The sequence below is a fragment of the Plecotus auritus genome, assembly GCF_963455305.1.
Source record: "Plecotus auritus genome assembly, chromosome: 8".
Taxonomy (NCBI): Eukaryota; Metazoa; Chordata; class Mammalia; order Chiroptera; family Vespertilionidae; genus Plecotus; species Plecotus auritus.
Window position 1 is genome coordinate 67106585 of NC_137782.1, and position 14467 is coordinate 67121051.

Consider the following 14467-nt stretch of genomic DNA (forward strand, 5'->3'; position numbering starts at 1 on the left):
TGGGCCAGAGCCTAGCTCTCCAGCCCCATCCAGGGACCCTTCCTCTGGATTCTGTAGGTTTGGGAGTGCATTTGCATGCAATGGGCACATGTGAACATGTAAGGGAAGTGGTTTTCTCTTTGAAGTTGAATCATCAGTGACATTCCAGGGTTAGCATTAATCCCCTTCAGGACAGGGGCTATGTCCTATCACGCTATTTTGCCCTCCTCAGTTTAGCACCTTATAAAGGACTGAGTATATATATTTTTTAATATATTTTATTGATTTTTTACAGAGAGGAAGGGAGAGGGATAGAGAGCTAGAAACATCAATGAGAGAGAAACATTGATCAGCTGCCTCCTGCACACCCCCTACTGGGGATGTGCCCGCAACCGAGGTACATGCCCTTGACCAGAATCGAACCTGGGACCCTTCAGTACACAGACCGATGCTCTATCCACTGAGCCAAACTGGTCAGGGCAAGGACTGAGTATATTAACATGGAATTTAAATAAACTGGTCTACACTGTGTGTGATTAGGGTGTCAACACTCTGTCACAAACATGGGCATGCATGGTGACTACTGTGGGCAAAGAAGTGTACCATGGGGTGTCTTATAGGGGTATAGGGAGTCTTTGCATATAATATGATATAAATGGAGTATCTACACTGTGCAGATGTACTATTTGGGAGCATTTGAGTTGCCTGCACCTTGGGGAGGACCTATTGGATTATATATGGCATCTACACAGTGGTGACGACCTTATGGGGACATAAAGGCTGTCTCTCCTGCAGGGTATCTTGTAGAGGTGGATGGAGTGTATACATGATGGGTGTGCACTATTTGGTGTCACATGACATGTCTGCACCTCAGAGTTCTAGAGGGGTCTATGTGTGAGCAAGATCTGTGTGTGAGGGGGATTTGTTGGGGAGATCCGCTTACTATATGCGATGACTATACAGTACCTGCAATGGCTGTAATTAGGGTGATCATATATAACATAAAATGGTATATTAATGCATATACTGTCATATTCTTTCTGTGCATATACTATGTAGGATGGTCACACACTGTGCATAATGGAAAGACTCTGCATGTGATTAGTGTACCATATGTATGTGATAAGTACAGACTGTGTGTGGAGTACGTATTGAATAGGCTTATATGAAGGATATACCCTGAGTGTGGTGAGTATACACTTTGTGATGGCTATGTTTTGTGAGTAACAGTATATAAGGCATCTACAGTGCAAGAATGGATATACTTTTATGACAAGTATACACTGTGTGGATGATGGATACACTTTGGGGAGGGACATGCTATGTGATATGGACGCACTGTATGTGTGATGGGCATATACTATGACATATACATGAAGTGGGATAAGTTTACAGATAAGTGTGAGTACCTGCTGCATATGTATACATTGTGTGGTGGGTATAATCATGAGTAATAGGTATATATGGTATACATAATGGACATATTACTTAAGAATACACTTTGTGGGACAAATAGGCACTGTGTGATTCCTACACTGTGAAGTATTCTGTGTATGAAATAGTTGTTGGGATGGGTCTACTGCGTGGATATCAGGCATCCTGTGTGTGTGTCGCTTGTGATAGGAATATTGGGTGTGTGTCTGCATGTGAGCAGACAGAATGCAGTCACTCTGCTGGGAGGGGGCATAGCAGGGAGCAGCTGGATCTTCATCTGTTTCCAGAACCCCCAGACCCTTGAGCCCACCCCCATATTGTTTCAGGTTCTTCCTCAAGTTCTTCCTCAAATGCAACCAGAACTGCCTAAAGAACGCAGGGAATCCCCGAGACATGCGTCGCTTCCAGGTGGGTCTGGGGAGAGGGTTCACCCCTGCAAACCTGCCCTTTCCTGATAGTGGGAGTTAGGGGTACCCCTGCCACCCTGGGAAAGGCCTCCAGGGCAGATCCCTGCCCAACCCAGCCCAGCCCTGTGCTTCTGATGCCTGCTGGGGGTGGGGTGGCTCCATCTCAACTTATGCTGGCTGCCAAGGGAGGCTTCATTAGAGCCCCACTTAAGGAGATGCTAATTGTGACATTTTTACATGATTAACGACCCAGCTAATTTGCATAGCGTGAAGCAGCGAGCAGCTGCCCTTAGCACATCCCCAACCTGCACACCCGTCCTAGGGAAGGAGGGGGGAAGAAGGCAGCCCCAATTTCTTCCCAAGGGTGGGGGCTCCTACTGATGGGTTCTCAAGCTGATGCTGACCCCCTAGTCAAAACTCTCACTTCACTTGCCTACGACCCATTCCTGCCTTGGAGCCCCAGGAACAGAGCCTGGGCTACTGTGTGTCTGCAAAAACCGTAGCCACTCCACCCAAGGAGACGGTCAGGGAGCAGCTGGATCTTCATCTGTTTCCAGAACCCCCAGACCCTTGACTGTTCCAGCTCCAGGGGTCAGTTTCCCTGGGCAGTCAGAGATTGGGCTTCTGGGAATGTCACCTGACCCAGCTGGCTCCCCTTCCACCAACCCTGAGGAGCTGAAGCTATTCTCCATGTCAGTGACCCTGAATTCCAGCATCCAGCCGCCAGCCTCAAGTTGCTGGTGCCTCACAAGTTTCCTCCTGGGAGCTTCCCCACTCCCCAGGGCTCCAGCCAGGCTGGCTTCGGCTGCTCTCCCCGCAGGTGGTGGTGTCCACGACCGTGAGCGTGGACGGACACGTGCTGGCCGTGTCTGACAACATGTTTGTGCACAACAACTCCAAGCACGGCCGCAGGGCGCGCCGCCTGGACCCCTCCGAAGGTCAGGACTCCCGGTTCAGCCCCCGCTGCCCGCAGGCCCAGCCAGTCTCCCGCCCCACCTGGGGCCAGCCCCTGACCTGGCTCCTCTCCCGCCTCCCAGCTGCCACCCCCTGCATAAAGGCCATCAGCCCGGGGGAGGGCTGGACCACAGGCGGCGCCACCGTCATTGTCATCGGCGACAACTTCTTCGATGGATTGCAGGTCGTGTTCGGGAACGTGCTCGTGTGGAGTGAGGTGGGCCACCCGCGTCAGACTCCCTCCAGGCTCGGGGCTGGGCCTTTCTCTCCCGAGGTCTTCACTCGCAGACCTCCTCTTTCCCCTCGCAGCTCATCACGCCCCACGCCATTCGGGTGCAGACGCCCCCACGGCACATTCCCGGGGTGGTGGAGGTGACCCTGTCCTACAAGTCCAAGCAATTTTGCAAGGGAGCCCCCGGCCGCTTTGTCTACACAGGTAAGGAGTCAGGCGGGAGAGGGGAGGCCTAGGGTCCCGGGAAGGACCCCGGTCCTTGGTACCGCTCTGGAGCCCCCTCCTCCCGGTTAGTCAAATCTACCTGTGGCCGCGCCCCCTCGCGGCTGCTTTCCTCCCTATCCACGCCTCCCACCTTGCGCTACTTTCTTTCCTTGCGTTTCTCTCTCCCTGGCCTCTGGCTCCTCAGTCCCCTCCCAGGCGCGGAGTCCCAGCGCTACTCGGCATTCTCTCCGCCTCGGGCCTTCTCGCCAGGGTGTCCAGAGCATCCCACTCCTCAGGGTCTAGAGCGGGAATGTTTATTTCAAAGGTGCCCCAGTAGGCTCGCTGCTCTCTGCATCCTCCCTGGGTCTCTTGGTTCCTCCTCCAAGCCTCACTCTGCATGCGTGTACACACACACACACACACACACACGCACGCACACACGCACACACACACGCGACCTGAGTGAAAGCCACTCACTGAAGATGAGGGGCAGAATCCTCCATCCCGGCTCTATTTGGCCACTGGCCAGAAATTCCCACCTAAGCCCAAGCCACGCACTTCTCCACCACCCCCCCGCCCTCAACCCTACCCCATCCAACAGATATTCACGGAGCCCTTCGTGGGGCTCCCACCACTGGGTAGTGACCCTACTTACTGTCAGGGAGTTCCAGCCTGGCTGGGGAGCTGAGCAGTGAACACGTGTTCCGCTGTGGAGATACACCGTGGAGGGGTTGTCAGCAAGGGGATTCCTCCTGCAGAGTGGTGTGTGTGGGGGAGGAGGTAGGAGATAGATGTGGAAGGAAAGTCATCCAGGGAGAAGGGAGAAGGAATGCAAGTGCAAGCACCTGGAGTGAGTGTTCTACACTTTGGGGTAAAGTTTAGGGCTTAATCACAAGGAACAACAGCCTGTAATTATTGGAATCGAGAGTCTACTAGAGCAGTGGTCGGCAAACTCATTAGTCAACAGAGCGGCAAACCACGGCTCACGAGCCGCAGTTTGCCGACCACTGGGCTAGGTAAACGAGAAAGGAAATTCTCTAAATCTGACGTGGAAGGTGAAGGTAGGTAAGGCTTCCGCTGGTGAGTTAGGTTGGGGTGAGGTGCTGCAGAGAGTGCACCTGAGCTGTGATAAATGGAGATTGTTGGGGGGAGGTGTCTTTTTATGGCAAATAATTTACTCCTGATAAGACCAAATGCAGATGATAAAAAAAACTTTCCCTCCAGTCCTGCAGAAGCTAACATATATATACAGTGTCCATTTTTGTAATAAGAAAGGAACTCAAAAAACGTCTAAGATCACCGACCCGGGACTTTGTGAGAGATTGGGGCTGGGCTGGGTGGCGGGGTCTGGTGCGAGGCTTCTGGACTGGTTGCCGCCGGCTGGGCCCTGCGCCTGGCTCTGGGAGGGGGCGTCCTCCAATCGCTGTCGCTCTCCCCAGCCCTGAATGAACCCACCATTGACTACGGGTTCCAGAGGCTACAGAAAGTCATTCCCAGACACCCCGGAGATCCCGAGAGGCTGCCCAAGGTACTCCGAGGGGCGCGGCGGGGCGGGGATGAGGGTGTCCTATGGCGAAGGGGGGAGTCGGCGGCTCCCGGCCCCTCCGTTGCCCCCGGGACTGCTCCTTGGTCCCGCTGTTTTCTCCCCTGCCCCCAGGAAGTGCTGTTGAAGCGGGCGGCCGACTTGGCGGAGGCCCTGTACGGAGTGCCCAGCAGTAACCAGGTACGGCGCCTCCGCCACCTCCCAGCGCCGCCCAGCGCGGGCTGTCTCCGCCCCGGCGCCCGCGGCTGCCCGGCCGTGCCCTGCTCTTGTCTCCGCAGGAGCTCCTCCTGAAGCGCGCGGCGGACGTGGCCGAGGCTCTGTACAGCGCCCCCCGAGCGCCCGCGCCCCTCGGACCCCTGGCCCCCAGCCACCCCCACCCCGCCGTCGTGGGCATCAACGCCTTCAGCAGCCCGCTGGCCATCGCCGTCGGGGAAGCCACGCCGGGCCCGGAGCCGGGTGCGTCCCGCAGTCCCCAGCGCGCTGACGCCCCCTTCCCGGCGGCGCTGTACCCCTGACCGCCGCTCTCTCGCAGGCTATGCGCGCAGCTGCAGCAGCGCGTCCCCCCGCGGGTTCGCGCCCAGCCCCAGCTCGCAGCAGAGCAGCTACGGCAGCGGCCTCGGAGCTGGCCTCGGCGGCTACGGGGCGCCGGGAGTGGCTGGCCTCGGCGTGCCCGGCTCCCCGAGCTTCCTCAATGGCTCCACGGCCACCTCACCCTTCACCAGTGAGTGTCCCCTGCCCGCGGAGGGAGGGACCGGGACTCTCTGGAACAGCGTGGGGCTCAGCCCTGCGCCTCCCAGCCCTTGGGGGGAAAAGCTTCCGGCACCTGTCCCTTGAGCATCGACCACTGGCCTTGCCATTGGGAGCCAGGCCAGCCCTCAGCGTGCGACTACTCTCTCTCTCTCTCTCTCTCTCTCTCTCTCTCTCTCTCTCTCTCTCACACACACACACACACACACACACACACACACACACACACACCCCGGGCCCTGGGCCCGGGACAGTTCTTGCACTGTTAGCTCTCTTTGCTGACTTTATCGCTTTTAGCCTTTCCGTCCTCCTGAAACTGGCGTTTAACTAGGGAGCGTCCCTCTGAACCTGGCGGACCGCCACCTTTTCGTCTTAAACTAGAACTTCGGGAGGAGGATGGCGCCCCCTGCCGGAAGCCTGAGGGAACTCAGGGATCAAGAAAAGGGGGCTTCCACCTGGCCCCACACTCTCCTGGAGCGTGGGTCTGAGAGTCAGGGGAGCCATGGCTCCCTGCAATGGGGTCATGCAGAGCGAGCAAATTCTGTGTGGTCAGACAGCTGGATTCAAAGTTTGAGTGTCCAAATCAAGAGCTGTCTGACATTCAGCAAGTTATTTACTTTGAACGTCAGTTTCTTTGCTGTAAAATGGGATCATTGTCACCACTGCCTAGGGTTGTTCTCAGATCTGAATGTGTCACTGGGCACTAATCATTCTCTGTCTGGCTTCTTAGGGTGGGGCATTTCAAAGGTAGGTGGATGGGCAGCAGGACATTTAGGCTTTTACCATTTGCACTGCCCTCAAGTCCCTCTCTCCAACACCAAGTTCCAGAGCAGCCTGTTTTCAGCTTCTTATAGCTTAGCTATTAAGCTGACATTTATAAAGCTGACATTTATAAAGGTCCTACTGTGTGCTGCAAAGCACCTCCCTATCAGTTGTAAGAGAGATTGTGCCTCAAGTCCTGGGGGACACTGCTGAGCCAGAGGAGTGAGGAAGGCTGCGTGAGAAGCTGGTCATGGCTTTTCCTGTGGTTTCCTCACCTGTCCCCCATCTTATGTTTGCTATTGCTGAGGATCAAAGTCTCTGGCCACCTGCCTAGCCTTCCTTACCAGTGGCTGCACCCTGGCTACTGCTCTTTCTAGCTATGGGTTTGAGTCTGGCACTCTACTCCCTTCCCAGGCTCAACTTCTGGAACCCTAAGCCCCATATTCCAGCATCCACACAGGCGATGACCCTCTGGTATCCTTCCTGTAGCCTCTGTCTCTCCTGGCCATTTGCTCAGGCCAGGCTCCATTGCTCTTCCCTTCAGTTTTGGGAGAGCACTCTCAAACCTCTCTCTGGGTGCCCCTCGGATTTGGAGCTGCTGGAGTCTGGAGCACCAACCTCCCTCCTCCACTATAACACTGTGCCATCAGCAGTGGAGGCACTCCCTGACACAGTGGGCAGAAGCCAGGCCACCTGGGATCTCCCCATTCAGCCAGAGGATCGAGAATTCTAGAGCTGCTTATATTCCACTTCCAGCATCAGCTGGGGACACCCTGGACTCGCCCAAGTGCCAGTCTTGTCTCGTAATATTGTAGTGCTTACCCAGGTCCCCCTCCACTCCTCGTGTGCAGAAGACATTGTGGTATAGCTTCAGGAACTGTCGTTTTCATTGAATGCCAGGATGTGCCTGGAATGACATCCAGAACTGTCCCAGCCAGAGGGTCTGGGCTATCTGTGTGGACTGCCCCTTGGTCTTTACTTTGGCCACCAGCAGCCCTGGACTGACCCACAACCCCCATCCTACTCAAACTACAAAATGTGGCTTTGAGCCCCTGGCCTTGAGAGATAGAGTACATTTGTCTCAAGCCCTCCGTGGAGCTCATGGCCTCATCAGCTAGCAGTGAGCATTGTCTTAAAGGAGAAGACCATCCATGGCCTGAGGACATTTGGGACAAGGGCAGCAATGAACCAATGGGAGGGGGAGGGATGCTTTGATGCCAAAGGCAGCTAGCCTTCTCAGGCTGTTGGTTTCTTCCAGAAAGCCTCTGCAGCTGCTCAGACAACACTGAAATCACAGCCGGATTGGTCTTTAGGAAAGGCAGGGAACTGGGTTCAGATGAGGATATAGAAAGAGGGATTCAGAGATACACTGGGCAGAAGCCCCCAGGAGAGGAGGCTGCAGGGAGGAGGGACAAAGCCTCTATGCAGGGCTGCAAGCCACAGCTCTGGGTGACTAGGGGGTTGGACAAGAAAATCTGAGGATGTGATCCCTACACTTTATTTTATTTTTAAAAATATATATTTTAGCCCTAGCTGGTTTGGCTCAGTGTATAGAGCATTGGCCTGTGGACCAAAGGGTCCCGGGTTCGATTCCAGTCAAGGGCACGTACCTTGGTTGCAGGCTTCTCCCTGTCCTGGGCCCTGGTCGGGGCATGTGCAGGAGGCAACTAATTGATGTGTTTCTCTCACATTGATATTTCTCTCTGTCTTTACCTCTCCCACTCTCTCTAAAAATCAAAGGAAAAATATCCTCGGGTGAGGATATATATATATATATATATATATATATATATATATTTAACGTAAAAAAAAAAAAACATTGAAACCTGTAAAGAATTTCTGTGAGTTTATCTGAGCCAAACTGTCGACATATGCCAGGAAGCAGAACCTCAACGAATTGAGAGAATGGCGGGTTACATTTGTATTTATACATTGCAATCAAAGGAGGGACATAGGTGGGTTACATGAAATCCATTGGTGATAGATTAAGGAGGTGGGATAAAGCAATGGGATTGGATAAAAAGTAAAATGATGGACACATACTTAGGTGGGTGCAGGAACAATTAACATGATAATGAAGGAATTTGTGGTATCTGTCCTGGTGCCCACCACATTTGGCATTTGGTTATGCCCCAGAGGCTCCAGAAAAAGGGAAGTTACAAGTTACCCAGACATTTCAAGGGTATGTTATCATAGATGCAAAAAGATAGATAGGCTCAGTTAAGATAAAGGTTGACCTTGTCAGTGAAGATACTGGCCTAGGATGTAACTGCCCACCATAACTGCGTTTAGTTAAAGTTTAATTTCAGACCATCCTTTGTGGTTACTTTAGGTCTCTGAGTTTGCAAGACTGTCATGCAGGCCTCCCCTGAGCTGCTTGTCAGGTCAGCATGTAGCCCCTTTCATCCACTATAGATAGATAGATAGATAGATAGATAGATAGATAGATAGATATAGATATAGATAGATAGATAGATAGATAGATAGATAGATAGATAGATATAGATATATATATAGATAGATAGATATTCATTTATTTATTTTATTGATTTCATAGAGGAAGAGAGAAAGAGACAGCATTATCAATGATGAGAATCATTTCTTGGCTGCCTCCTACATGCCCCCTACTGGATATGGAGCCTACAATCCAGATACGTGCCCTGACCAGGAATTGAACCATGACCTCTTGTTTCATAGGTCGATGCTCAACCACTGAGCCATGCCAGTTGGGCCCTATGCTTTTCTTTAAAATTGACCAGCTGGAAGAGGGTGATATAGGACCTGAGCTGGAGATGACAAGGACCTACATTAAACTGGGAGAGAACAAAATACCCAGGGTGAGAGGTGATTGATAAGGGGAGCATATTTGTGGAGGAAGTTCAAGTGCTTGTTGTGTGAGCTCTGGTCCTGGACAGAGAGGCCTTGTAATAGGAGCCTTCATCTACCCCCAAACTTTATCCCTGACCACTTGCCCCAGCTCCGCCACGAACCCCCACCTTTGACTCTGAGAACTTTGGTACTCTAGGGCCCATAAATATTTTTGTTTCTCAGACTTCCAGTGGTTTTCAGCAGGAATCCTAGGCTGTTCTATCTCTTGCTCATCTCTCATCTTTGGGGCCACCTCCCAGTATTTGATTTTGTTGGATATTCTGGTTTTGCTTTTGTTTTTACCTAGTCTGACTCTGTCACTTCCAGCCCTGAGAAAGGGTCTCCAGAGCCCCCAAAAAGATGAGTGTTGGCCCAGGACCTCAGAGGCTCCCAGCCTGCCTCCAGACCCTGCCCTGAACGGGTCCCCCAGAACCCTCACAGCCCCCAGTGAGGTCTGGGCCTGGGGTTAGCAGCCCATGCTACTCACTATGGTGCTGTCTCCCTGTTGTGTCTCCCACTGCCTTCCCTGCTGCACCTGCTCCTCCCCGCCCCGCCCCGGAGTCATGCCCTCTAGCCCCCCGCTGGCTGCTGCCTCCTCCATGTCCCTCCCGGCGGCTGCCCCCACCACCAGCGTCTTCTCCTTCTCACCTGTCAACATGATCTCCGCTGTCAAACAGAGGAGCGCCTTTGCCCCCGTGCTGCGCCCACCAAGCTCCCCAACCCAGGCCTGCCCCCGAGCCCACGGAGAGGGGCTTCCAGGTGAGTGAGTGGTTCATTCTGCCCCATTGTGGCCTGGTGGAGCAGCTGGGCTTGAGGGGCCCATGCCATCCACATCTCACCAAAGCCTCATGCCAGTTGACCAGTTCTCCCTGTAGGGTACAGAGCAAGGAGCTTTGTAGGAGTCCAAGGGGACCCCACTTCCTGTCCTCATAGCTTGGGATGGTCACCACTTTGGATGTTATTCACTGGCCACTTGACCAAGGGAAAGGAGACTCAAATTCCAGTTGGAGAAGGTCTGAAAAACATCCCAAGGCCCCACCCCCATCCAGTTGAACCCAGGGCAGAGATCTAATACTCAGCTGGAGGAACCCCACGTGGACTGCATGCTTTTTACCTGTGCGTCCACTGGAGGGTAGCACTCACCACTGTGAGGGACTGGGTCACTTGCTGATGGAAGGGGACTGGCCTTGGACAAAGTTTAGCCCAGTTTCCTCTCCCCCATTTTACAGATAAGAAATTGAGACCACATCATCCCTCCACATCCCAATTGTGAAATGGTTGTCATTTGCCACTTCATTTATCACTCCTCCAACTCAACATCCAATTTAACAGTCTGAGCCCTAACCAATAGTGTATAGCAAGTCAAAAGAAGTCACATCCCCTAGAACAGTGGTCGGCAAACTCATTAGTCAACAGAGCCAAATATCAACAGTGTAACGATTGAAATTTCTTTTGAGAGCCAAATTTTTTAAACTTAAACTTCTTCTAACGCCACTTCTTCAAAATAGACTCGCCCAGGCCGTGGTATTTTGTGGAAGAGCCACACTCAAGGAGCCAAAGAGCCACATGTGGCTCGCGAGCCGCAGTTTGCCAACCATGGCCCTAGAAGATGACTGTTAGGATGGGCTTGTTAGATAATGCTCTAGGATGATTTGAAAGGGCAATCCTTTTTTTGCTTTGTTTTTTTAACCCAAGAGAGTTTAAAATGTGAGGGGCGGGGAGGACAGAGGGCCACCGATACCAACCATGGGAGGGGGTTAGGCAGGGGCAAGGGTGATGGGTGTGATGAATGTCATGGAGATAGGGGAGGAAGCCATGCTGCTGCTGCCGCTGCATTGGATATCAGTGCTCCAGGAGGCTGACCTCTTTTTTTTTCTGTCCTGGTACCTGGCCATCTGCTTCCTCACCTTGAGCCAGGCCCTCTGGCACGCCTCACCTAACTCTCTGCAATGCTGGTTCCAGACCAGAGCTAGGGTTGGCTGACTACCTCCAAGGCTCTTGATAGCGCTGTACTCAGGACATGTTATATGCCCTGTATACTGTCCCCAGCCCAGAGAGGGCAGGCAGATTAGATCCCCAGGCTACACTTGGCTTATAGCCCCTCCCCTTGGTTACTACAGACCAGCCTTTTGAGGATTCTGAGAAGTTCCATTCTCCAGCCCGGGGGCTTCAGGGCCTGGCATACTCCTAATTACGGTAAGTCTCTGGCTGGTCCTTTCCCAGCCTTTAGATGGGCTCTCCCTCCAAAAGACCTTAGCAAGTATGGGGAGTTGGGGTCTAGGTCTTCCTCTCCAGGGCCCATCTAGACAACTGTCAGGGCCACGTAGCCCATGCAGTGGCCCAAACTGAACAAGTGTCAAGAAGTGGCTTCCTGTCCCCTGCAGCCAGCCTTCATTCAAGACCTTCTCTCCATCTCCCAACCAGGTCTGCAGGTCTGGCCCCTGCTGGCCCGGACTGGAGGTCCCACCAGGATTCACACCCATGCCCTGGATGGCAGCACAGACAGATGCAGGGCCAGGGCTGTGGACAGACCTCAACACATGGGCCTGAATGGGGAGAGGACTTCCTCCCCATGCTCAAGGCCCTCCACAGGCTTCTTTCACCTCCCTTTCTTGGGGCTGGTCTAAGCCCCAGCACTGTGCTGATGCTTTTAGCCGGAGAGCATCCCAGGGAGGTGCGGGATGTAGGACTTCACACTCTGGACCGGTTCCTGTGGAAGAGATGGACTTTGTGCAGACCTGAGGCATCAGGTGACAGGAGCACAGGAAGTGGACTGTGGGAAAGAGGATAGCTCAGGGAGAAGTGACCTGGGAAGATCCCATTTGTGTCTGGCCCATCTCGCTGGCCCAGCAACCCACTTCTCTTTAGGGCAAGGGAGATGTCCAGCAGTCTCAGAAGGCCTGCCCAGGCTCCCATGGAGCTTCCAATGGCCGCTTGACCCCATGGCTGCCCCACTCCCATCGCAGCCTGCACTCTCACGCTTGCCACATCGTGATTCCCAGTGGGGGCTTCAGGCATGGCAGTGCAGAAGAGGGGGTGCTAGGCCCCCTGAATTATGGGTCTTCTTCCCAATAGATGTCCCATGGACTCTGACCCCCCCCCACACACACATGACTCTGCTGGTCCCATAGAACCATGGAACGGGCCCAGCTGCCCTGGACTCACACTCTGCTCTGTTGGGGTTGGAGAAAACAGAACAATAAACACAGATGCAGGTGGCCACCCGCCTCTCCTGCCTGCTTCCTTGGCGTGGGTCTGCTTTTCTAGGCTTCTCATGAAGCCCGTCCAAAACATGCCCCTGGCAGCCTTCTTGCACGTTGGGCTTTTCAACAGCCCCAGAGTTCAATTGAGCAACTATTCCCTACCCAGGTCTGCTTTCAGGTGTGGGGAGAGGGTGTACAGGCTTGAGGACCCAGGACATGGGCTCAGCCCTGAGATCCTTGGCTGAGAGCACATTCTGGCCACTGAGGACTCCGTCCCCTAGCTGTCTGGCCAGGACCAAAGTAGGGATTGTCATCCCTCAGGGTAGGGGTTGCTAGGAACCAGAACAGAGCAAATTAAACATTACCTAGGTGTACACAGGCCAGAAGTAAGATCCTTCCTGACTAGAGGCTGCAGGGCTTCACTTGGGCTGGGTGGGGTAGCTTTTGGCTCCCAAAGTTGCTATCTGAGCGAGGTCTGACCCCAGGCCTAGCCACTTTCTGGCTCTCCTGTCTCAGAGTTTTAGAGGAAGGATAGTAAAGATTCCTGAACTCATTTACCCCCTCTCCAGGGTGAATCCCTGTTGTCCCCCTGAGACATGTGCCCTAGACCTCGGTCCCTGGGAGCCACTTTTTTGACCCATTGTCCAGGGATCCCAGTGTCCAGCCTGGCGGCACTCTTTGGCTCTCACCTGTGGAAATCCTATTCTTCCGTGTGCCCATGCCTTGCAGCCCTCTGGGCAAAGACACTTGCCAAGGCAGATGGGCTGGTCCTGCCACTTCCTTCTCTAGTGTACCTGGCCAACATCTGGGACCATAACAGGTAGCCTTCTGGTCATCCTCCCCTATTTTTAGTGCTTGTCTGGTCTCCCCCCTCAGTTCCTGTTTCCAGTCTGTGTTGCAGAGCCCTGAAGCCTGCCATCCCACACCCTGCTCCATTCAGATTCTGAGCAGTTCCTACTGCCTGGGGCTCTCCACTGCAGTCCACTGGACTGGATGCAGATGGTAGCTGGACAATGGTCATATTCTGGTTCCTGAGATGGGTCAGATGCCATGGTTTATAGGAATGAGATGTGATATCTGTCTTCAAAAATCTCAACTGTGCTCAAGCCACCATTTGAGTCAGCACTGCCCACTCCCTGGTCCAGAGTAGGCAGAGCTAATCAATTATGTTTGCTATCAATTTGATGGACTGAATTGTGTCCTCCCCAAATTCATACATTCAAGCCCTAACCCTTTCCCCCTATATGACTATATTTAGAGATAGGGCCTTTAAGGAGGTGATTAAGGTTAAATAAGGTCATGAGAGTCGTGCCCTAATCTGATAGAATTGGTGTGCTTGTAAGAAGAGATCCCAGAGCTCTCTCTTCACTATGTGAGGACACGGTGAGAAGGTGACTGTCTACAAGCGAGGAAGAGAGTTCTCGCCAGGAACCAAATCAGCTGGCACCTTGATCGCTGGTACTTGTAGTTTCCAGAACAATGAGAAAATAAATTTCTATTGTTTCGGCCACCTTGTCTATGGCATTTTGTTATGGTAGCCCAAGGTGACTAATATAATTTTCTTTTTCACATGTCTTAGTTTGAGTTCCCCTAGAAGCAGAATCTGAGACAATCTTCCTGCTGGAGAACTGGGGTAGACAATGTAGAACACACCTCAGAGTTTTTCCACCTGAGGAGCAAGGGAGCTGGAGTATTTATACACCAACTTCCATCAGTCAGTGGTTGAGGACTTCTGGGGGGAAGGGGAACATTAACTTCCTGGCACTTCCAGTCAGCCTAGGGGTGGTAAAACAGGTCCTGAAAGCTAAAGAAAATCCTCACGCAAAAAAATGCAGGTGCTGGCAGATGGAGTCAGACAGGTCGGCACTGAAGAGATAAAGATGAGGAGATGTGGGTGGGACACAAAAGTGTCTACTATGGAGATAGTCCCTGGCAGTCAACCTGTGGAAAAGGAAGTTGGTTTTTGTACTTGAGATAAGTTCAGAATGGGCGTGAATGTTCTTTTATCTGCAAGTCCCAATTCTCCTGAGACCACGTGACAGAAACTGCCCAGGTTGTTTCTATAGATGCCGGGTGACAAAGAGACCCTTCTCAACATCAGCCCACCCACAGGCTTTTTTCCCAATCAGGATAA

At 52.9% G+C, this 14467-nt stretch overlaps 1 protein-coding gene across 4 annotated transcripts in view; it reads left to right on the forward strand.

Moving 5' to 3' along the window:
• Positions 1-13781, forward strand: part of EBF4 (EBF family member 4) — a 54449-nt gene extending 40668 nt beyond the window's left edge. Inside the window, exons 8-18 of one of the 4 annotated variants that reach the window (XR_013961405.1) lie at positions 1740-1821; positions 2641-2758; positions 2858-2991; positions 3084-3210; positions 4650-4738; positions 4868-4933; positions 5032-5209; positions 5286-5474; positions 9808-9889; positions 11251-11326; positions 11555-13781. Coding sequence is in view for 3 of the 4 variants with exons in the window: in XM_080684070.1 (XP_080540196.1) it covers positions 1740-1821; positions 2641-2758; positions 2858-2991; positions 3084-3210; positions 4650-4933; positions 5032-5209; positions 5286-5474; positions 9692-9889; positions 11251-11321 (1381 nt within the window). In the remaining variant the exon portion in view is untranslated. Of the gene's footprint in view, positions 1-1739; positions 1822-2640; positions 2759-2857; positions 2992-3083; positions 3211-4649; positions 4934-5031; positions 5210-5285; positions 5475-8959; positions 9670-9691; positions 9890-11250; positions 11327-11554 lie in introns of those variants that run through there. The other 3 variants (XM_080684071.1, XM_080684070.1, XM_080684072.1) reach the window with 3 other exon arrangements.
• Positions 13782-14467: the final 686 nt, after the last annotated feature.